General features: G+C 41.6%; 1 protein-coding gene across 1 annotated transcript in view; it reads right to left on the bottom strand.

The window, feature by feature from the left end:
* Positions 1-8,276: 8,276 nt before the first annotated feature.
* LOC307044632 (uncharacterized protein) overlaps positions 8,277-26,162 on the bottom strand; it is a gene marked incomplete at both ends in the record, with an annotated part of 82,874 nt that continues 64,988 nt past the window's right edge. The window contains 2 exons of the mRNA XM_079689943.1: positions 8,277-8,377; positions 23,806-23,931. Of these exons, the coding sequence (XP_079546069.1) occupies positions 8,277-8,377; positions 23,806-23,931 (227 nt within the window). The remainder of the gene's footprint in view (positions 8,378-23,805; positions 23,932-26,162) is intronic.

The following is a 26,162-nucleotide window of genomic DNA, read 5'->3' on the forward strand; positions in this document are numbered from 1 at the left end:
ACTGTTTAGCAACCGCTGTTTTTATGACTCACAGAAGCTTCCTACATTTACCAGTGGAGTATTTACTGTTGTATTTATGTCGTTGAACAAAACGTGAAAATGTGTTTGTGTTAACCACTGACCTCATTTCAGGCATCTAGCCAGAAACACTTTCGAAGAAAAATTGACTTTGAAACAAGGGAGCAAAAAGTAGTTAAATGCTAAGTAATTTCAAGGTTTGAGGACTCAATCCTGCACCAGCCTTTTTCCATTGCTGGCACCATATTTATAGCGATTCCCTTTCCCTTGGACTTCGTTGGAGAATTTATTCTGAAACAACTCAGTTCAGCATTTTTGATCTCAGGAACAGGCTTTGTCTACATTTCTATAACCACAATATCCATGTTTATTAAATGAAGGGGTAAGACTGGGTTGAAGTTCACACAGAAGGTTTAACAAGGAATAAGCTTCACTCACAACAGTCAAGACAGTTCTACTGCCTAAAGCCACATTTAGAGTTGGATTCTGATAGATTGTTCCATGTTGGGTCTGGCAACATGTAGCTAAAATAACCTCTAACAACAACCTCTACAGCTATAATGGTCTTATCTCACAACTGTAACGAGCTACATCGTTTGTTGTCATTATTTTATACGAATGTAGCTAGCTATGCAGGAAGTTGTCAGCATTGTTACTTCTACCCAGCAAACTCAATGAACCCTGCCGTCAATAGGCGTGTTCACACCGCAGTACTTTTCCCACTTTAGTTCCGAAATGTCGTGTTCACACCAAAATAATCCGGAACCAAAATGAGTTCATGAGAACCTTTTTACCCCCTTTTCCGTCCCTGCTAGAACAGGGACTTTCGTGGGAGAAAAAGGTTCCTATGTCTGATTGGATGAGCGGATTGCAAACCACACCCCGTAAAACTCCCAAAAGGTTTTGTGAAGCCGCCATTTTATTATCCTTGCATTGGCATTATTAGCATTAGCTCAGCGCAGAAACGCAGAGAGACTAACTTATGGCAACACAAAAGAAAACATGGGAGCGTTGGAGATGAGGAGGTGTCGGCGTTCTGGCGATTTACTCGGAAGGCTTCAGTAGAAGCAGCTGGAAGTCCCGGCAGCTTCTACTGAAGCAAGTCCCCAACTCCGGGGACTTCCGTCCGGGGACTTCGGGTGGCAGTATACGCCGTGAAGTTGTTTGCAGCCTGCCAGTAAACCCAAAGCAGAAGAAGAAGAAGTGATGTCAGCGGCTTCATTTGCCTAATCCTCCCCCAGGGACTTATTCCGGTCTGAACGCGATCTGTACTAAGTTCGGATGAACCTTTGTGGGAAAAGTACTGCGGTGTGAAAGCGTCTATTGAGAACATCACTATACCTAACAACCAGGATATCAGATGTATTTCAGCTTGGGGAAACATGCACCTTTTTAAGAATTTTGTCTTGAAATTACAATGTAGCATCTAAGACTGCACAATAAATAAAAAATGCATAGGAATGTGGACTAGCGCAATATCCCAATCGCTGTAAATGCGGTATTTGTTAAAGGAAATACAATTTTTTTAATAAATAAGAAATACCGGAATAAGCTATTGTGCTGCAGCAAAGTCCCGGTCAACAAATGGTATTCTAAAGACTTCCTTGATTATTACGTCTTAAAAAAATCCCCCCATGACTAACATATTTTTAAGTAATTGTTAAAGGAACGCCAAAGTCAGAAACGCATTTATCCAAAACATATAGAATATGCATAAATATTTGATATATCAATTTCAGTCACTTTTCCTGTTATTCTATTGACCCTGGAACTCACATCAGTTGTGTTTCCAATGGCCTCTCTGAACTTACGAATCTGCTTTCTGTCACACAGCCGTCTGCCTCTCTGGATGCTCTGCACATCAGTTAATACCATGACATCATCACAATCCTCCTCGGACCAACAGGGAGATTACATGTGCACTCTTTAGCATGTGCCCTCTTGACATGGAATACACTATCCTCTTAAACCATTATCGTATGTAGAGCTTCATAAAGCTCAACACATGCGGATGACACACATGTCCAGATGCATTGTTCTCACACACACACACACACACACACACACACACCCCCCCCTGTGCTTTTAACATATACATTACATGGTGTCTACTGTACATAAACAGATGGGCCTTTTATATCACACACACACACACACACACACACACACACACACACACACACACACACACACACACACACACACACACACACACACACACACACACACACACACACACACACACACACACACACACACACACACACACACACACACACACACACACACACTAAAATACACAATACATACAGGCCTCCATAGACAGAGTTACTTTCTCTTGCTCAGGTTTACGAACTATTGCCTGTTGAGCCTCCAGTGACCCTGTTTCCTGTACAGCATGATTTAAACCTAAAAAATAAAGACTAGGCCTCACTTTTTTTTCTGCTCACGTGTTTGCTTTACGAGTCAGAAATAGAAGCATTTACATGATGTCATGCTGCAAATCATGACATCACCCTGTAGACATATCAGGTGTTTGTGTGTGTGTGTGTGTGTGTGTGTGTGTGTGTGTGTGTGTGTGTGTGTGTGTGTGTGTGTGTGTGTGTGTGTGTGTGTGTGTGTGTGTGTGTGTGTGTGTGTGTGTGTGTGTGTGTGTGTGTGTGTGTGTGTGTGTGTGTGTGTGTGTGTGTGTGTGTGTGTGTGTGTGTGTGTGTGTGTGTGTGCGTGCGTGCGCATTCATGTACTCTGGCTGATCTCTAAGCATTATCAGCAGCTTTTTCCCCCACTGTGCTTCTCTTTGCTGATGTATAATTTCAACTTTTGACATGTGCGAAACACAAGATCGAGGTGATCATCAGATGTGCATATTTCTCAGTGAAATCCAGTAAAAACAAGCCTTATGTAAATGGTTTGAAAGAGTTTCAGCAAAAGAAACATAGCAATCAAGTGTAGCAAGTTTAGATACACAGGATATACACATTTGTGAGTATGTGTTTTTAGCTGGTCAGGATATCATCTTTAATTTTTGACCTGGAACTAGTGATATCTACACCACCGCAACAGCATCATGATAGATATAACTGGAACTAAATAAATCATTTGAGCGGAGACGCAGAAAATAAACCAAGTTGTAGAGGAGAGGATCGAGTTGTTGTGACATAGAACCAAATAATGTTCTACGTGAAATGCATCAGAAATCTTCACGAGAATCCAAAATATGTTTTATTTATCTTTCACAGTGTCTCTAGCCTTTGTGTTCTTTTGTGTGACAAGTGAAAGTAGGTCACTCTGGGTTGTGCAAATAATATCTGTTGTCATAAGCGAAGACGGAGCTATTGCAACACTCACGGAGGAGGTTGGTGGAAAGAGTGTCTGAGGCCCTCATTTTTTAAAATTATTCTAATATATATACCCAAATCTACTACATAGGCCCTGGTAAAACAAGAAAATGACACAGCCAGGTTTCATTGCATTTCCTTGCTAGACAGGTTGTTCTTAAAGCTTGGCGAATATTCACGACTGATTGCAAGATTTAGAAAAACATTGTCAGATGATCTGTCTAAGAGCAGGTTTGATATTGGTTATCAGTGCAATGTTGTCAAAGTTGGACAAATACTACAAATCCACATAACAAACAATCAAAAATGAAAAAGGGTCGCCACTTATTATTATTTTAATTAAAGAAAAAAAAAAAGTTTTTGTTTTGGGTACCTGGCTGGCGACCCCTAGCAGCGGCGCGTATATTTCAGCAGCGGTGCTGCGCCGCCACTATTTGTATATAGGGGAAACACTGAGTACGGTAATTTGTATAGCCCTTATTAAACCTAGCTAATGATTTATGGGTCCAACTCCTTTGTACTTTTTGAATTTAAAGCCGTTCCATTTTGGCTTAATGCGCCACTGAGCAACTCTCAGAGGAAGATCCGTGTGTTCAACCCTCAGCCCTTGCAGTCAACAAATGTACCATATTTTCCGGACTTTAACCTGTTAAGCCTGGTAGCCCCCGTCGGCGCTATTCGCTATTCACGAAACTGTGTCTCAGGGTTTCTTAACATTTAAAAACCTATTAATGTATCATCCCCACTTAACGGGAAGAAACTCAGCTAACTGACGGTATGAAAATGTTTTTCCGAAACAAAACACAAGTCTATCACCAAGCCTCTGAATTAGCACTAAGAGAAAGAGTGCTAACATACTTAGCACATAACTCCTGTTAGCGATCTTTTATACTTAATCGGATCTGCACAAACAAGATATCACCTGAAAGCTGAAATTTCACAGATTCCAATGGTATATGTATCATCACTGAGCGATCAAAACCCGCGGCAGCGAAGGCTGGCAAAGACAACACAGAACTTCACTTTACGTATAGCCAAGCCGACAATTATGTCTTACCTTTGCTGTTTTCTGATCAAAAGTTGTGTTCAATGTAGGGCTGAACGATATATCGTGTCATGGCGATAACCGCGATATGCGCATGCACGATATTCACACCGCAGGGACATGCGGGCTTATTCCTTTTTTTTAAAAATGCTAACGCAATTTAGCACAGAATTCAAAATAAAGATACCCTTATTAATTATCAAAACTGCAAATACAATATATCCAATTAAAGCTCAGACTCCACAGATTATTTAAGTATAGTATCATCACTAAGCGATCCGATCTCGCGACAGGGGAAGCAAACACAGACATCACAACACGTACCTTTAGGGAGCTTTTACGGGAGATCATCTCATCGTAGCTGTCAATCTGATCAAAAGACGTGTTCAATGGCATTACAACGAGAAAAAACGCGGCTGAATCGGTTGATCCATAGGTTAATAATGTATCTGTGGCTTTGAAGCAATTGTTTATAATCCATAATTCAATTTTTATGTAAAAATCGGAGCACAAAAGTTAGCTGCTAATGGTAGCCACCAGAGTGTATGCAGCTTCCGGTTTTGGCTACGCGTCACTCTCACTCCTTATTTGTTCATGTGTTGGTGTGTGTAGAACTTCCCCTCGATTCCATTGGTTCTAGCGGTTATAAAGAGATTTAATTCGGCAAAATTGACCAAGGGGGGCCAGAGATATGGAAAATCCACCCAAATGACCCCACTTGTTTGCCACTTGTTTTGCATCAATCTTGATACAGGTACTTATTATATGTTGTACTTTGGATTCCTAAAGCTTTTAGTCTACTAACCCATCATCCAAGGGTAGTTTTCACTAAGTAAAAAAGAATTTTTGGACGGACACTATAATTTAGAGTTGTTTACTATGTTCAATCTGAATTTTCTTTAAAATAAAAAACATCTATATTGATTCTGACTTTTCTACATCCAACTCACAGGTGTATCATTACTTTGAGAGAAAATATTATTAATTTAACCCTTTTAGAAGGGAAGATATGGTCATTTGTTCTGGGAATGTCATTTTCGAGCCTGAGACCTGAAAAACAGGCTCAGCGCTTAAGTAGGTGAATTAACTCAAACACGTCATGTTACAATTATTTTGCTGCTTGCTACAAAAGGAAAACTTGCGTGGCTCTCATGTCAGGGGTACTTGAGTGAGTGACATGCAGGCTCTGCATGCACAGCAAACCACCAATCACAATCATTCTTGATCAGTTCACAGCAGGCCCCGCCCCGCTAGTTTGCAGACCATCAAAACACCGGTAAAAAATGAGTGAGGCACAGGAAGACAATACCTTCATCCGGTTAAATATAGTTAAAAAAAACGCAATATACAGTGGGGCAAAAAAGTATTTAGTCAGCCACCAATTGTGCAAGTTCTCCCACTTAAAAAGATGAGAGAGGCCTGTAATTTTCATCCTAGGTATACCTCAACTATGAGAGACAAAATGAGAAAAAGAAGATCCAGAAAATCGCATTGTCTGATTTTTAAAGACTTTATTTGCAAATTATGGTGGAAAATAAGTATTTTGTCAATAACAAAAGTTAATCTCAATACTTTGTTATATACCCTTTGTTGGCAATGACAGAGGTCAAACATTTTCTGTAAGTCTTCACAAGGTTTTCACACACTGTTGCTGGTATTTTGGCCCATTCCTCCATGCAGATCTCCTCTAGAGCAGTGATGTTTTGGGGCTGTCGCTGGGCAACACAGACTTTCAACTCCCTCCAAAGATTTTCTATGGGGTTGAGATCTGGAGACTGGCTAGGCCACTCCAGGACCTTGAAATGCTTCTTACGAAGCCACTCCTTCGTTGCCCGGGCGGTGTGTTTGGGATCATTGTCATGCTGAAAGACCCAGCCACGTTTCATCTTCAATGCCCTTGCTGATGGAAGGAGGTTGTCACTCAAAATCTCACGATACATGGCCCCATTCATTCTTTCCTTTACACGGATCAGTCGTCCTGGTCCCTTTGCAGAAAAACAGCCCCAAAGCATGATGTTTCCACCCCCATGTTTCACAGTAGGTATGGTGTTCTTTGGATGCAACTCAGCATTCTTTCTCCTCCAAACACGTCTAGTTGAGTTTTTACCAAAAAGTTCTATTTTGGTTTCATCTGACCATATGACATTCTCCCAATCCTCTTCTGGATCACCTAAATGCTCTCTAGCAAACTTCAGACGGGCCTGGACATGTACTGGCTTAAGCAGGGGGATACGTCTGGCACTGCAGGAATTGAGTCCCTGGCGGCGAAGTGTGTTACTGATGGTAGCCTTTGTTACTTTGGTCCCAGCACTCTGCAGGTCATTGACTAGGTCCCCCCGTGTGGTTCTGGGATTTTTGCTCACCGTTCATTTTGACCCCACGGGATGAGATCTTGCGTGGAGACCCAGATCGAGGGAGATTATCAGTGGTCTTGTATGTCTTCCATTTTCTAATAATTGCTCCCACAGTTGATCTCTTCACACCAAGCTGCTTACCTATTGCAGATTCAGTCTTCCAGCCTGGTGCAGGTCTACAATTTTGTTTCTGGTGTCCTTTGACAGCTCTTTGGTCTTGGCCATAGTGGAGTTTGGAGTGTGACTGTTTGAGGTGGTGGACAGGTGTCTTTTATACTGATAACGAGTTCAAACAGGTGCCATGTACAGTTAACAAGTGGAGGACAGAGGAGGCTCTTAAAGAAGAAGTTACAGATCTGTGAGAGCCAGAAATCTTGTTTGTTTGTAGGTGACCAAATACTTATTTTACCGAGGAATTTACCAATTAATTCATTAAAAATCATACAATGTGATTTCCTGGATTCTTTCCCCCCATTCTGTCTCTCATAGTTGCAGTGTACCTAGGAAGAACATTACAGGCCTCTCTCATCTTTTGAAGTGGGAGAACTTGCACAATTGGTGGCTGACTAAATACTTTTTTGCCCCACTGTATATCGCAGGGGGAAAAAAATCGCAATGTCAGTTTTTTTCAATATCGTGCAGCCCTATTTCAATGGCATTACAACGCATATAAACGATGCTGATGGTTAATCCAATGTCTCTGTATCACTTTGAAATGATTACTGATAATCCATCATCATATATATGGCAATAAGCCTAGTTTTCAGTTTTCAGAGTGTAACATAGCTTTTGGTTTGGGCAAACTGCGTGTGCATCACTCTCACTCCTCAATGGTAACATGTAGGTGGACTTCCCCTTGATTCTATTGGCTCTAATGGTTCAAAAGAGGTGTCAATCACCACAATCGACCAGTGGGTTCCAGAGATATGGCAAATACACCCAAATGACCCCAGAGGTGGGTTTCTTTTTTTCGAAACCTCTCTAAAAAGGACAAATTTCACCTGTTTTGCATCAATCTTGATACAGGGTACTTATTATATGTTATAGTTTATAAGTAATGGGTTTTACTGAATTTACTTTAAAATAAAAACATCTATATTGACTGACATTTCTACATCCAACTCACAGGTTTATCATTGCTTTGAGAAAAAAGATTATTAATTTAACCCTTTTAGAAGTGAAGATATAGTCATTTGTTCTGGGCATGTCATTTTTGAGCCTGAGACCTGAAAAACAGGCTCAGGGCTTAACAGGATAAGTCCTGTCCAAGTTTTACCTGTCTGGCTGGTCCTGCAACTTATACTCCGAAGCGACTTATATATTGAATTTTGTCTGACCGCGTACAAACTCCGGCCAATAGATGGCACAATCGTGACAACTGAAAACTGCTGTACCACCGAAGAAGAAAAAAGTCACGGCAACTTAGATGTGTCACGTAACTTTCCAGGATGTTGTGGGATGAATCGACACAGCATGGGCTTCAGTAACGACCGACACCATCCTGTTGGGATTCAGAAAGGTCTAATTTGAGCTGATTCTGATGGTGAGTCTGAGGACAGCCCGGAGCAGGATATGCTGCTTCATTGACACCGGAGTTGTCACAGTGACACAGAGGATGAAGACTTCAGGGGATGAATGCGACTTATACACCGAAGCGACTTATATATGTTTTTTTTCTCTTAACAACACTTTTTTTTATAAGAGCGACTTATACTCAGGTGCGACTTATAGTCCGGAAAATACGGTAAGTTGCTTTAGAAGAAATCTGTAATGCAATTTAATATTGCACAGCAAATCTCCATAACCAAATATCTCTATTATATTCTGTATCACAGTGTAAATGTCCCTCTCCCCCTGAACCCTCTGACTTGGGTCTGTTAGCTCCGGCTCTTTCGTTTCCACTGGGAGAGTTTGGAAATGTTAACATCCCCCGTGGAGCTTAGGAATGCAGAGCGGCACGAGAGACGGACAAGCACCGCTACAAGGCCTCTGGTATGCCAACAGGTGGCATTGTGCACTGTTACCATCAACTGAGATACAGATACAAAAAAGTCCATGTATGAGACACACATGCACAGGAAGAGAGATGTGCAGTATTGAAATATGCATTGGACATGGTGTGTGTTCTCTTCTATTTTTGCAAAACAAACCCCTGCACACATAGAGATAAAATCCACTGGCAGGTCACACAGTTCAATGGTTGCCATGGCAGCAAAGGGAGGAGGGTCTATTCCCATCAGCAAAAGATTTGAAGATTTGCCTGAGCTGCAGAGTAGTCCTAAATAGTGTACCTCCATTACCCAGACAAATAAACACACTCACACACAGACTATTTATAGTGACTTCAGCTGCAGGTTGTACAGTGGGCGCCATGTTACCATCCTATCCTCTGTGGGGTCTACAAGGGCATCTTGTATGTATGTAGTAAATTCCTGTGGTTAAAGGGGAAATTCAATCTGTTAGAGAGTCTGCTATAAATAATTTGGTATAATTACTGTGGTATGTGACCCGGTTTCAACTTTGTCTGACTAATTAGACCTCCTCTTAGTTTGAATTTGGATAATGCTTTGGAGAGTATTTTACCTAAATCCATAACGTAGATCCTAAAAAAAGATGGCATTCAGATAATGTTCTTGCTTTACATTTTCCCCAGAAAAGTGGCATGCAAGAACAAGACTAGTAATCGTATGTTACATTTATTGTGTATTGCATACCAACTTCCCAGATGTATACTAGATTAGCTATGGGATGTGATTGCACTGGACTCAACCAGTGCCAAAAATTAATTGCGGCTATCCAGACTTTGCAATGACAGACTGTGAGGCAGATTGTTAAAATAATTAACATTGGATAAAATAATTGGTATGATACCGAGGGACGTTAACAGAAAGGGTGGAAATTGTGAGATGCCAAGTTAGAATATGGGAATGCTCAAGATCATGATAGCCAAATGGTTACAGTGCATGCCTTATAATACTGTTCAATTCAATAAAAAAACCTGCAGCCCAAAAAGTCAAAGGTCATCCCACAAAGGAATATATTAAATGTCACTAATAGCTGTTTAAAGTCACAGGGGACAAACAGCTAATCAGTCGTTTCCTTGGAGGTTAATTAACCGTATGTAACTACGCTCCTTTTCATATTTCCGGTGCTACGTGCTAGTGATTTGTCGACGGCGGGGAAATTCTACAGATGGCCTGTCCGCCCCTGAAAAATATCTATGCACACGTTATTATTAATCATTTTAAAAAAATGTTTATAATCTGTAATCATCTTGCGACCCCCACTTTGGGAACCCCTGGGCTTAAGGACTGGACATTTCCGGCACATCTCTAAGCGGTTGACCAATCACAACAGAGACGGCCAGCTACCCAATCAGAGCAGACTGGGCTCTGGTTTCAGACAGACGGTGAAAAGAGGTGCTGCAGCACAGGCAGTATGAGGAAAATAAAGATCTTTTTGAACTTTAAAGCATGGAGACATGTCATAGTAAGGACACAAAATACAAATATGAACCTGAACATTTGCATAATAGGGCCTATTCAGTTAAGTACAAAATGATTAGTCTCAAAATATACTTAAGGTACCTGTTGGGGAATATTTTGCCATCCATGTCCTCCTTTGCCCTCTGACGCAGCTGACCAACCTTGAGCAGCCGTTATCTCCCATAAGGGCTGCCCTAGCATATTGTTGATGTTGCCAGTTTGTGACCGGGCAACTCTGTCAGAGATAGTTATTGTTGTACCTGGAACACATCCTTCTCGAGGTGTAGATGACCCCGAGCCATAAGAGACAACAAATGTGATTCAGTGTCCTCAGCTGTTTAGTCTATCTATTAAAGAATGTTGATTATTACACTCTGAACTAGTTAAAACATGGAACTACAGGAGGGTTCTTCAGAATTGATTGTGGCATCTCAACCGTTTGGTCAAACAGTGGCCCTATAACTTGTCTTGTGAATTCTCCGGCCTAAGCTCCAAATAAACCAGCAGTGTTTGCCATCAAAGCTCCAGCTCCCCTTGTGTCTCTCTGAGTCCTGACTCTCCATTACTACAGAGGTTTCCCCCACAGTACCAAAAGTGAATCTATTATTTAATTATAATTAGTCAAAATGTAAATGTATGTAAAAATGAAAATTATTTATGTCAAGTCCAACAAATATAAAGTGTTTTGAAACATTTATCTCATACCTGTGTGCAACAATGCTTAAAGGGGACCTATCATGCAAAATGCACCTTTGTACGTCTTTTATACATGAATATGTGTCCCCGGTGTTCCAGGGAACTCACCAAGTGACAGAAAACACAACCCTCTCTATTTTCCTCCTTAGCCAAATCTCTAAAAAAGGGGCTGCAACGGATCTGAAAAAAATCCAGATTTCAACACTTTTCTACGTCACAAAGAGGTGCTCCGCTTATTGGTCAACTCTCCACATATCAGGGGAATGAGCCACGGCCACGTGCATTGTCAAACCTCTCATTCGCATATACTGTAGGACGGATTTCCGTCCATTTGGCTATTCAAATGTTAACGAAACGGACAGACTTCCGTGCACATCAGCGGCTGTCGGATTAAAACAGTTTAATGCACTTTTAACACTCACGTACCCAGGATTCCTGCTCCTTTCCTGGGTTACAAAGTGAGGTGACGCAGCCTGTCCTCTGGGTGCACTCTGTGGGGGGGGGGGGGGGGGTATCGCAGCCTGCTCCTCTGCCTGCCGCTGCGCTCTGCCTCTATCCACACAACTTTTCCCCGCCTTTCAGAGACTAACGGCCCGTTTACACTACAGGCATCGAAAAATGCTTTCAACGCTTCGCCCATTCACTTGAATGGGGTGACGTAGAAGATTTGTAATCTTCGCCGAACTGCATTGTGGGGAGCATGGCATGGCTTTGCAAGCATCACGAGCATCTATCAGCATCAAAAGTTGAACAATGTTCAACTTTTGAGGCTCGATGCTTGGCATCAGCCAATCAAATCCCGTTTATGCAAATCCCGCCAGTGCAAGCGCTAGCCAATCAAACCGCGTGCAAGCTGGGAGAGCCAGACCGCAGTTCATTTCCTCATATTCCAAACGAGATATTATGGTAGCAAATCACCCGGTTCTTTACGACCAGAACTATTTACCGGGATACAAACCGGAGGAATCAGGCATGGAGGGAGGTGGCAGAGACAGTGGGTGAAACTGGTAGGTTTTTCGCCTGTTTGGAGAGTCTATATCCAGTTTACTTCGTTTTAACATTGCTATTGCTTTGTATGTCGGGGACGGGAGATTCATGTGATTGGTTGTTGGTCGCGTTGCTCGCAAAAAATCGCCAAGCTTCAGACACGCCCAGCTTCAAGATTTTTTGATGCCTGTAGTGTAGACGGGCCGTTATTGCTGGGTCAAACTCTAAGTTACAAACTGTACAAATTGCATTCTTGCTAATTAGCCAACATATTAACGGAATAAGTAGCAAGCATCGTAACAAACAGAGTAAAATAAATAGGGACAACAGCTTGTCAACCATACTTGCCAACCTTTAGACCTCAGAAATCGGGAGCATTTCAAAATGCAAAATTTGGAAGGGGGGGGTGCGCTAGTGGATCGCCGGAGCTGTTAGATTAACATTAACATGCTTATTTTAGTTGTAAGTGCACTGCCTTGTGGCCTGTAGCACCGTCCTTGATGGAGCATATGTGTGGGCTGGACCTGTATTTTACAGGAAAGGAGCAGTGTTGGGCAAGTTACTTCCAAAATGTAATATATTACATATTACTTATTACTCTCTTTTGAAAGTAATAAGTTACATTACAATATTACTGTCTCTGAAATGTAATGAGTTACACTACTTTAGTTACTTTTTAGTTACTTTCACCAAAATAACCGCAAAAGAATAGCTAGGTATTTTAAATGCTAAAATGTAGTTTAGTGCAGCTCATTATGCATCCAGTGAAGGGCAATGTGGTATAGCATATCAACTGTGTAGGCCCTTAAGGCTACTAACAACTTGTATTACAGGGCTTTGTTGAATACTCCATTCTGATTGTAAATTCTTAACATGTGACACGTTGTTAATACAGCAGTACAGACCGCTGTCAAGGACTATAATGAAGGTTAACATATTGTAAATCAAGGCACATATTATTTAAACCATGCTCATGGTTTGAAATGGCAAACATTGAAAAGGCAAAAGTATTATTAAAACCATGTAGCCTACTACATCATCACCTTGGTCCCATCATATACGCTGGGAAGAGAATATTTACTGTGCTTGAAAACTGGTATCACATCATCATGTGAGGTTGACTTTGTGACCTGGAGAACATTTCAGCTGCAACATCAGCTCGTTGATAATAAGCTTGGGATATGAGATATTTTTGTAGCCATTCGTGGTGAAGGCATCTGTGCTATTGTATGCATTATTTTTGACCCAACATTTCTACAGGCATGTCAGAATATGGTACTATTTTCACATGAATATTCTAGCCATTGTCTATTTTTATACCACAAGCTGCAAAATGACCACCTTACCCCACTGTACAGGCGGGTAGTTGTTTAGATATACCTGGCACCTGCGGGCCGCAGAGGGGCGGCGTAGTTTCGGGCGACGAAGACTGATGCTCCGGGGCTGGCGAGTCAGGCGGGAGTAAGCTAGTGTCCACAACGGAGGGTAACGTGATGACCGCATCTGACCTGTTGCTACTGTCTGCAGTAGATGCAGTGTTGCTGGCGTTTAGTGATGGTTGCTTTAACCATTTTCGTATAAATGATTATCCACAGATCAGATGTGTGTCACTGCTGTGGAAGCACTTTGGAAATGATGCACGCGCAGCGGAGCAGGTCACGCGCACCTGACACAATTTGTTGTTTGTATTTTTTGCTACGTTCTCTTTTTTGAATGGTTGCATAACGTTCAACTTCCCCGAAGATCTCGACGCGAAGCCTGAAGGGTAAACACCAGGTTTACTGATCTACCCGCACAATTTGTCCGGTGTCGGAACGTACGCTATGTTAGTACATTCTTAAAAAACAAAACACCATTTAATTTCGGGTTAAAATGTGTTGTAACTGCGTTACTGAGCATTGTAACGGGTAATATATTACCCACATTTCATTAGTAATGCGTTACATGACTTCGTTACAGCAAAAAGTAATATATTACTGTAACTCCGTTACTTTTGTAACGCGTTACACCCAACACTGGAAAGGAGTGAGCAGAGAGTAGAGTAGTTGTCGATTCTTGTTCTGTTTTCGGTGAATATCTGCCTCACCCTCTCAGACTTTGAGTTGCGCGCATTACTAAAGAGACGTGTTACCATAGAAACCAAACAATGGTGTAGCTGTATTAAAGTCTGAGTGGAAACAGCGTGTGTAAATCTGATTTTGTCAGAAATCGGGAGAAATGCGGGAGAAATATGACCCCGGGAGGAAACCGGGAGAGGGCAATGAAATCGGGAGTGTCCCGCGAAAAATCGGGAGGGTTGACAAGTATGTTGTCATCTAACCATTCAGAAACGTCCTGCTGCAACCAAGATGTTTGCACCTCCACCAAAACCTCCGCTGCTTCAGGGTCAGTTTCTGGATCAAATTGATAATATGCTTGAACACATGCATTGCTCTGAGATGACATGTTTATTCCACACTCGTAATCACAGCGAACATGGTAACGTGACTCTCGCCGGCTCATGCCCCCCTCTTCTGCAGGGGGGCGTGGTCAGCTGCTGCTCAGGATTTTCAAAGACAGGCTTGGAATAGAGCGAAAATGAGCAAAACGAGGCATGGCTAAAAAATGATCTGTTTGGTATTTTGAAAAATAAAATGTATAAATATACCTTATATAGGTATGGTCATACACTATATCATTTAAATATAGCATGATAGGTCTCCTTTAATGTTCTGTCAGTAATACAGTATTGTTTTCTATTTGCTTACGCTAAATAAAAAGTAGCCACGCTGAACTGCAGTAATGATACCAAACCATGTGATAAATTACGTAGGGAAACATTTTCAATGTACTCGAAAGATATACAAGGTGTAAGACTGTTTACTAAATTAGTAAAAATGCACCTGCGTTTGGATCAACCATGTTTGCTTATTTTCAGCCAACTGCATCACATTTAAAGGAAATTGTTTTTGTATCCTGCATAATGTGGTTCTCCTTGCTAACGTTCTCCTTTCCTGTCTCAGACTCTCAGATAATGTTGTGCAAGTGATGCGATATGGAGTGACAGAGATCACCCCGCCCCCCAACACGCACGCACGCACGCACGCACGCACGCACGCACGCACGCACGCACGCACGCACGCACGCACGCACGCACGCACGCACGCACGCACGCACGCACGCACGCACGCACGCACGCACGCACGCACGCACGCACACACACACACACACACACACACACACACACACACACACACACACACACACACACACACACACACACACACACACACACACACACACACACACACACACACACACACACCTAGCTGGCCTGCAGTATCTGACATGCCTAGTGAGCTTTGTTGGAGTGACAGATGGCTTAGTAAACACACTCATATAATTACACATACATGCGCACACATACTTACATGCACACTTGCATGGGGGTGAACCATGGGGAGAACACATGTCATCGTCAGCACACAAGCTTCATGGCCTACATGTAGCTTCTGTTCCCTTAAGTGATTACTTCCTGTCTGTCTTCTTCTTCTGTTCCCTTATGTGTTTACTCCCTGGGTGTTTCTCAATGTCGAGGAAAGCTGCTCCAGAGCCACTATTTCAAGGATGCTACGTCATCGAGTCCAGGATACTTGGAATTCTACCGAGGCCGGCGTACTTCGTTGCGGGAAATTTTGAGGCTCCACATGTGTAGACTCCGGTCTTAAAATCCCCACAATGCTTTGCACACGGACCAATTTCCAAATCTTTGGCGGAAATCGCGCTCCATTTAAGGCGGGGCCTCGCATATGACGCACAACTGCACACCTGTTAGCCTGTTCCACAATTCTTTGTTTTTCGAGGCTAGGAAGGATTCTTGCCTCGCTTCTGAAGGACCTGACTCAGAGGTACCAAGGAAGCCTCCTCTACATTGAGAAACACCCCCATGTCTGTCTTCCTCGGTTGGTCCTGAAATGATGTACTTCCTGTCTGTCTCCTGCTGCCTCCTTTTGTTTACTTCCTGTATGTCTTGTTCAGCTTTAGCATGCCCTTGATGTTTAGTCTAGGTTACAGCCATGCTAACAGTTGTGTGTTGAGATAAATGCTCTGAAGTTAGAATGTTAGCATCCACAAAATGGTAATTGCTGTGTCTTAATCTTTAATTCATTTATTCATTTATTGATTCATTCATTGCCCGTCATATAACAGGAAAAGTTCATTTGTTTAATCTATAGAGAACAGTAGAGATTTAAAACTTTTACTTATCAAGTTCCTCTCCTTGTGACTGAAATGCTTTGAATGTTGTATTAAATCCAGTTTTAGTCATGTTTAGATACCAGAACTGTATCCAAATAGACCATCACTTTGCCTTTTAGGTTCTCTCTGCCTTAGTGTTCAGTAATGGAAAAAGGCAAAACAGTCCCATTAAATAGATAATAGCTGCATGTTAGGAAAACCTGCAGCACACATGCTGTGCTGCGAGACAGGGCCTGGGTTCTTAAAATAATTAACATTTGCAGAGCATTTTACTTGCAGCAGGAAACAGCACTGACAATACTAACTGGAAGGTAAAACATCTTAGGATGGAGGAGCATACAAAATGCTTAAGCATTTCTCATAAACCAACAAGTCTAACAAATGTCTGCAGGTGTTACCATGGGTAACAAACCAAAGGTCTATCTTGTTAGCATAATGTGCTAAAACAATGTTTTGCACTTCACACTAGAGAGATATATGCAAGCACAGTTTCAGGGTTTCTAATTCCTGGATTCCATGATCTATTTTTGTACATATTTTTTAAACTGTATTTCACATTTAAATGTATATACGCAGCAGCAACGGTCAGAAAGTTAACATTGGCATTGGGACTGATCCTCTGTGGACTATGACCTTTTGCTCAGACAAATGTGTTGGACAACTGACCATGCGTTTTTTAAGACAAGTTATCACAAACACAAGTGTCGATCAAATCCCACAGCTTCCACATACCATAAAAATAACCAGTGGATCATCCTGGTCAAGAAGTTTAATGTTATGAATGTAAAGCATCTGGAAACTGCTGGATGCTAACTTCCATATAGGCGCGTTCACAACGCAGTACTTTTCCCACTTTAATTCCGATATAGTTCCGAAATGTCGCGTTCACACCAAAATAATCCGGATCTAAAATTAGTTCATGAGAACCTATTCACCCTCTTTTCCGTCCCTGCTAGAGAGCAGGGACTTTCGTTGGAGAAAAAGGTTCCTATGTCTGATTGGCTGGGTCCCAGCAGCTTCTACTGAAGCCTTCCCTAATTCCGGGGACTTCCGGCAGGGGATTTTGGGCAGCAGTATACGCCGTGAAGTTGTTTGCGGCCTGCCAGTAAACCCAAAGCAGAAGAACAAGAAGTGACGTCAGCAGCTTCATTTGACTAATCCTTCCCCAGGGACTTTCATCAGAACTAAAGAGTTCTGATGAACTAAAGTGGGAAAAGTACTGCGGTGTGAATAATAATGCATAATAAGCACAAGCTGCTTAAATAATCATGTATTAGCATTATAGAGTATATGGACAACATTTCAACAACAGAGTGCCTCATTTGGACATAATTGAGGGGTTTTGTGTGTTATTGGGGGTTTTGGATCAATTGTTGAACTTTTTAGATTTCAACATGGTTATTTAGTGTGGATATTTCATATTTAATCAAGAGTAAAACTGAGATGTGTCAGCTGAACTGCACAGACACTCCAGTCCATGACTCAACGTTAAAGAAACATAACTCTTTTATTATGTCTCATTTTTATATCATGTCTCAAATCTGACTGTATCAAATCATTGGTTATGGTTAACTAAGACCTGACATATAGCATTGTAAGCTAACATGCAACTGATAAGGCAAGTTAGGAGTCGGCTGGATCCCAAGCATTACAGACATCCAGATCTGTCAGTGCTGATGTTGTATGATGGAGGGTTATTGAATCAGAGGGAAATGACAGACAGAGGTCATTGCTACTGGCACAAATACACACATACACACATTGAGAAACACAGAAATGCCAATAAGGCAGAGTTTATATTTTGCGGTTCATGAGCAGAAAGGAGAAAGCCAGTAATTGTAAACACGATTATCTCTAATCCAAGACACGCCGCTGATATAATGCCAAATCATAGCTGAGTGTGTGTGTGTCAGTATTTGACCTTAGAAGGATGACAAATGACAAAGATAGAACAAAGATGAAAACTCATCTCTTTAGACTCCACTTCGAGCGATAAAATTACTAACAAAGCACTTATATACTAATAAAGGGCTGGCTTTCTAAATGCCAGTTGAGTAGCACTTGAAATGTTTGGCTCTATGAAACCTGATGTACTTATATGATTCTGTTTTCTTAAAGGTTGTATCTTCCTGGTCGAATGCACTTATTGTAAGTCGCTTTGGATAAAAGCGTCAGCTAAATGCAATGTAATGTAATGTAATGTAACAAAGAAGTCACAGCCATGCCAGACATGAGCTGAGAGAAAAACACTATGTGTGCACAGCTGTTTTTTTCACATACAAGGGTGTCTGTGTGTGTGTTTGTATCTGAATGTCCTCCAGCGGGTTTGCCTTTAGAAGTCTGTCTGTGTACATGTACTCCTCTGTGTGTATGGATGCATTCACCCTGTCTGTATACTGTGTGTGCTGAGAGGAGAGGAGGAAGTGTCATTGATCTGACCAATTACAGACAGGAAGCGGAAGAGACAGATGCTGCCATATATGCCATATGAACAAAGCAAGAGGAACAAATAAAACAATTCAAATTAACCACTCTGTCTGTTTCTAAGATCATTGAATTTCTCCACATCGGATCAAATGTTTGTTTTGAAGGATTATTGCATGCAAATGTTTCCACATCATGAGGAAGATGCTTGTGCGTACATCTCCTCATTTTGCGCTGTATCTTTAAGGCTTGAAACTTGAAATTGCTGATTTTATGTTACAAAAGAGCAAGAGAGATAGAAAAACACAAAAAAGCAGGAGACAGCGAGTGCTCTGGGGGGACAAGAGAGCTGAACAGATGATAATGGAGCGATAGAATAAAAAAGAGAGTGCGAGTGAGGCATAAGGACCACTTTTTGAAGGGCCCTTTTAGTGCAGGAAAGCAGGAATAATCCCTATTAAGATAATTAGTGTTTCAGCAGACAAAGCGTAACCAAACAGAAACAGGCTATAAACTATGTGCTGTCTAAATATAACTCATCCGTATAAATTCAGTCTGCAGACTGCACAATCCGGTGTCTGTGCACCCCTAACTGCAGGCAGTAGGAACGCTGTGTGTGTGTGTGTGTGTGTGTGTGTGTGTGTGTGTGTGTGTGTGTGTGTGTGTGTGTGTGTGTGTGTGTGTATGTGTGTGTGTGTGTGTGTGCGTGCGTGTGTGTGTGTGTGTGTGTGTGTGTTTGTGTGTGTGGTTGTGTGTGTATGCAGCATTAGTTGAGGGCGGTGTGTTTACAATGAGATCAAGAGAATGCTTGGCAGGACGTCAGCCTTGTAAAGCCCCAGGATTCCACATGGAAAACACTCACACACTCTGCGCCATGGGGAAAACACACACACACCACAAACATACAACATGAGAGCTTTTGGTACGCACAAAGGGATCTGACACATAGAGATACGAGCAGCGTGACAACAGCAGCATTTCGTCTATTGTAGAAAAAAATAGGGTTTCTACCTGGGAGAAGTTTTTTTTAATCCGCTTTCATCTGAATGCCAACATCTCCCTCACACTCTCTCCCGGTTTGTCTTTAGCTGCTTCACAGAGGAAGTGCTTTCCTTTTTTACCGTCAGTCGAGCTTCTCTGTAGACAGCTCTCCTGACATTTTCAGTGTATGGTTGTGTGTGTGTGTGTGTGTGTGTGTGTGTGTGTGTGTGTGTGTGTGTGTGTGTGTGTGTGTGTGTGTGTGTGTGTGTGTGTGTGTGTGTGTGTGTGTGTGTGTGTGTGTGTGTGTGTGTGTGTGTGTGTGGATATTTTACGGGATGATAAAAAGCATTGACCTGTTGGAGGTGCTAGATAAGTCCAACAATCAAAGGGTCTGTGATTTGATTCCCAGTCCCTGCAGTGGATATGTTTAAGTCTATTTGGGCAAGATAGGTAACCCAATATTGCTCCTGATGGCATGTCTATGGTATTGATCATTTGTAAGTGACTATGGATAAAATCGTCAGCTAAATTAATTAATTCACTCAGTTTATGTGGCCCGGGACAGTTTACAAAAAATATAATTTCCTTATTATAGAACTGTATGCCGCTTTATAGAAATACGGTGTCCATAAACTGCATGTCCCACAATGTTTCTTATTTGGTGACCTTATTTGGCACTCCAGGCAGTGTGCTGCTGCTACAAAGCATTGGCAGTGCTCAGGGAATACAATTTACGATGGAACAGCGACGCCAAACACGGAGCCAAGTTTGCTAGCATCAGCCACCATTAAAAGCAAGAAAAGTCCAAGAATTAAGATACAGTCAGCATTTTCAACAGAATATGTTACCCTCTCTGTCAACTCCAGTCGGATGTCGCTAGGGCACATTCTGCGATTGGCCCTAGGGACGTCAGTCCCTTTTGTGTCTGCACATGTACATTAATGCATGTGGTTTTCTCACAGACCTTATGTTATAAAATTGTTATAATAAATTGTACAAGTGTTCTACACTTGAATATCTGCTTGCAGTTATTTTCCCTAGACTTCAGCTTTCAGAGATAGTTATTTTTTAAGTTATTACTTTGACCAAAAATTATCAAATGCTGAGGCTATGTAATAATATAAAGAATAGATATATCTATATAGTCTTAAAGTTACCAACGGCCCTTAAAGAGCCTGTGACACGAGTTTCCCCCATCATCCAAACCCATCAATTTGAGTAAATATTGTCCCCTTGAAAACCGTTACTGAACTGATTTTGAATATTGGTACTTTGATAACCATTAATTTGCCCTTCAATGTTGACCATATTCTGGATCTTCTTGGGGATTCTTCAAATACCGCCAAGTTATGTGTGACGTCATTGCGGGCCAAGTGCTCCAGCTGCACCTTTCAGGATCCCAGCATCTGCATGTAAACGCACGATGGCGCACACAGCAGCAGGCTCAGACAGCGATGAAAGTTTAATTTTAAACGTGCCTGAGAGCTCATATGAGGCTGAAGGATCGGTTTATGTTGTATCTGTTAGAATTTTAGGAATTAGGTGCGTCAATATGGGCGATCATACGGTCATGTAGCCAGTGGTGGACTGGGGCTAAAAATCTTCACTTCGGTACCGCTAGTAAATTGTCAACGGGGGGAGTGGGGGACGTGCTCGTGATTTATCCGACCGGCCGACTTCGGTACCGGCCCATCGGGATTCGTCCCGATGGCCAGTCCGCCACAGCACCCAGCCCAGCCCACGTAAACTGTCAAATGGGGGGAGCCTCGCTGCGGGGAAACGGTTGACCTAGTGTCCCGATCGGAGTTGGAATAATAATAATAATCATAATCCGTGCATTTTGTCCATTAATTTCCCCAACATTGTGGTAAAAAAAACACACCTTTAATCCATGTTGGTGTACTACAACTACAAAAAGCATCGGTTTATTTTCTCATCAGGAAATGCAGACCGGCTCAAACAAATCATTTTTAAATCATCATCCTCACGATCATTTAATGTATCATATTTCCGCCGAATTGACATGAGAGCAATAAATGTAGTTTCATCCACTTGAGTTTACAACTACAAAAATAATCGATTTGTTTTTATATCACATCTGACGGGAGGAAATTCAGCAGCTCTCACTACCGATTTTTTATCCTAATTTAATCATCATCTTCTACTCCGTGGTTTCTATAATGTAGTCAACTTCATTAAAACGTTAGTAACGTGCCTAAACTTAGTAATTCACCATTTCTACGCATGAAAACACACTTTGTCCTGTTTGGCTCTCTCGCCGCACAGTGAAGCATTCCCGCATTGACGTCACTTCCGGCTTCCCCCAAAACTTCAAAATGAGTCGAAGGAATTTCCCCGCGATGATCGAAATTATTGATATGTATCGGAACGGTATCGCACCTTCTTTTTTAAACTGACGGTTCGAGATTAGCCCAATATTTCATTGCACAACAGTTGTTGGGAGGCTGTCACAGGCTCTTTAAAGAACCTGGTTATTTCTCTCAAATCTGGCCACAGAGTGGGCAGGGCGCAGTGTCTAATAGTAGCAGTAAGCTAACGAGAGGCTACGTTCAGCTGGTGACTCGGGAGTCGGGACAGAGAAAATGTCAGGAGTTTGGAAGTATTATAAAATTGAAAGTGAAGGCAGTGTAACAGCCAGATGCAATGTTTGCAAGGCGGAGGTTCCGCGTGGTGGAAAGAACAGAGCTACGTTCAACACGACCAATCTAATACGCCACCTGAGAAACAAACACCAACAACAACAACACGATGAGTACACAGCGGCCACTCAGGTAACGGCACTGAAACAACCGACACTTTCAGAGACTTTTAAAAGGAAAGAGAAACTTCCCTAGAACAGTGAAAATGCCAAGAAATAACAGCCAAAATAGCTGAACTCATCACATTGGATCACCAGCCGTTATCTGTTACCTTTTTTTTTTTTCTTAATGCATTGCATAAAGATCGGATCGGGAAAAATCGGTATCGGCAGATTGTCAAAATCAAATGATCGGAATCGGATTGGGAGCAAAAAAAAGTGATCGGGACATCCCTAGATGTAACGATACCAAAAACTCCCAGTTCGATAATATCGCGATAAAAAGTCCACGGTACGATATTTATCGCGATTTTGAATAAATAAAAAATAAATAAATTTATTTATTAAATAATACATCTGATCTGTACAGTATTTTAGTAGGATAGTAGTATTTTAAAGTGTCAACAATATAATAATCAGACCCTGCAATAGAATAAATCAAGTTTCACTTTAGTTTTTCAAGTAACTCAACTCTAAAACTCACTAACTCACTCACTCAGCATCATGAAGGTTATCTTTTATGAATATGAGCATGTCCACATTTCCAGGTAGAAGCTGGGATGTTTGGGCGTTTACAATATCCCTTGCTGTGGAAAAAACTCTCTTGCTTGGTACTGATGTTGCTGGGACAGAGAGATATGCTTTGGCCATGGGTGACAGCAGTGGGTCAAACTGTGCATTGTCTCTCCACCAATTCAAAAACAATACAGTTTTTGCCAAGAAGGTGAGGCTTATTGACATGGCGAGATATAAATATACTGTTGGTACTTGTCAATGTCTCTAGGTATGTACATGTAGCCCTGTAAATACAATGTATTTTTGTGTTATCTGTTGTTTTATGTTCATGTTGTAACCTACTAGTTGCCATGTTGGACAGGTCACCCTTGAAAAAGAGATCGATGATCTCAATGGGACCATCTGGTTAAATAAAGTTTTTTTTTTTTTTAAACTATAAAAAAAAAAAATTAATTAAAAAAGAAAACATTTAAAAAAAATCTCAGTATATTTTGTCAGTCTCACGACGGTATTGAGACATCTATTTACCGCGATATCGCGATATTCGATATATCGTTACATCCCTAATATGTAGTGAACACCACTCTGTTAAAATCATTTAAAAAAACATGCAGTAGTACGGAACAGCATAGTGACAACACAAGTGGTCCCATTACGCTTCTCTGGGGAATACCTTTATAGTCTATAACCATATCCAAAGAAAGAAATAAGGAAGAAGAGCCATACTTCATACCATTTTGGCCAAAATAAATAAATAAATATAATGTGGCATATTGGGCTTTGGCTCTGATAAGACATAGTAGAGATTGGCAACTCTACAGTAATATACAGTTGGTATGTATCATACACTAATAAGAGCTTTTTGTGCCATGTATTTTTTTTGCATGGATCTCAGTCTCAGTCTTACCTGGGTCTGTGCAGTTTTTTTCCGGCTCTGGGAAGAGCTTTGAATCATTTTCGTAGACTTCTTGCAAAAGGTGACGACTCTCCCACTTCAGACCCTCCTCAACCATGGAACTGGAAACGTAATATCCTGAAAAGTCAGAAAAAAACAGAAAGAAATAAAAAGAGATGGAGGAATGTTTAGAATGGTTTCATTAAGAACCTATTCCCTGCAAACAAATGACCAAACAAACCATTAGTGACAGCTCTATCCCAGGGCAGTTTGCTTGTTGAAAAGGCTGAATGCATCACGTTGCATTTGAGAATCTCGGTTTTATCTAGCAAAATAATAATACTTTAAAAGAAAACCATTTTTTTTATTTCTGCAGCTATACATTTGGTACTGACGTCTTATTCTTAAAATAGATGCATTTTACGATGCCCCTCATGCACTCAATTTCAGAAACAGAACAATGGCTGTGATGCAGAAGCTCGTAGTTACGTATTTAATTGACATTCCTGAACACTCCAAACCTCGTCCCCACAGAACAAAGGCAGATGAGACATGCATCTTGTGTAACCAGGATCCTGCGGGACCATTGGTATGGCAGCACGTTGAGCGCCGCAAGGCCAATCATTCCAGCTCAGTCATCTAGGTCACGGTATCCTCAAGCGCCCCACCTCCGACCCATCTCCTTTCCCACCATGCAACAGGCCTTGACTTAGGTGCAGAGAATGCCAGGTCTTCTATAAATAGTACATAGCTAGACTATATTTCTAAAAATGTAGAAACATGAAAGGTTTTTGCAAACAGCCATATCAGAGGCAGTTGGTAGAATGAATAGAACAGGATTCTTCAGATAGATGATTGTAGCTGCTGTTGTATGGCAGTGCATTTGCTTGAAAATATATGTCATGCTAATAACTGAGAACGAAAACAAAGTCTCAAGGACCAGGTCGTCAGGTTTAAAATACAGTTTTTAGCATTGTCCATTTATTTTTGTGCACCTTTGCAGTTGCATTTCTAGACGATTTTGACTGGGGGGCTGTACTGGGGCACGTTATTTTATAAAAAGGTCACATTTAAAAAGGCGAAAAAGAGACGAAGGGGACGGCACAAGATTTCAACATATTTTGTCAAGTCTAGAGTCATAGCCACAATAAAAAACAAAACAGGATTGGTATTTGTTTTAGAGACAGAATTTGTTTCAATGACTTGACACAATTTGATTAAATTACATTATCAAAAGAAAGACAATCTTGTTTTTCTTGCCAAAGTTACAGCACACTCTTTGATGTCACACATTCAAAAAGTGTATTATCATGAATATTTATTTTCGAGGGGGGCCAGAGGCGGTTTCTAGCTCAGTACCAAGCCCCCCCACTCCTGAATTGTCCATGCCGTTTGGATTGTATTTTTTTGAATTTGCTTAAGGAGGAATGTAAACAGCAGCGATAAAAATATTACTGTTTTTTACTGTTAGTTAATATAGATCTCGAACATTAACAATTCAATATTAACAACACATTATCCATCAACTTTATTTTTGACCACCGAGCACCATTTATATAAGCAAATAATTGTCCTCTTCTTATCCAACTAGCACAACAGTCTCTGATCTCATGGGGCTAGGTTAGCCCAAGTCTTAAGCCCCGGCCACACGAGGACGATAACGGTCGTATCTGCTACAGTTCACTATCAGATGGACGGTTCGGCCACACGAGGCCGACATGGAAACGCAGAAAACGATAACGGGTCCCAAGGTGGGTAGATCTGCAAACGGCTCCGTGTTTACGCCCCTATAAAGATCATGTCCTGATAACGATGACGCAATAGCCCCGCCTCTCCCCACCTCTCCTGCTCAGAGATCAGCTGCTGGGAGAAGAGGGGGAGGAAAAGAGAGGCTCCTTTTTTTAATCTTATATTATTATATAGAGTCGTTATTCATTTGTTTTAAAACTCAATAAATAACAAAGAAGACCTTTGACCGGCACTTTTCTAATTTTGTCCGGAAGATTTAAACTTTAACGGACATGTTGACCGGCGAAAGAAAAACTAACCGAAACACTGCACCCTCATCCCTTGGAAGAGGCGGAGAGGTGGGTGTTTGCTGGTGGACTAACGGAGAGATTTACAGCAGTTCGATTTACGCTTGCCTCGGGGAGGGAGAAAAAAAGCCAGAGCGTCCACAGTGGAGAATAAACAGAAGGGCAACCATGGCAACCATGCACGGGAAGTCTTCTTCGCTGCTTTTGTGGCAGGACTACAGCGCCACTTACAGGCCTGGCAAATGTACTACAGCGTCTCCGGCGCTTTTGAATGGTCTCGTGTGAACGGACACGTTTCTGGTGCCTGTTGGAAGACTTTTTTGATAACGATTG

The sequence above is a fragment of the Notothenia rossii genome (assembly GCF_949606895.1).
Source record: "Notothenia rossii genome assembly, chromosome: 6".
Lineage (NCBI taxonomy): Eukaryota > Metazoa > Chordata > Actinopteri > Perciformes > Nototheniidae > Notothenia > Notothenia rossii.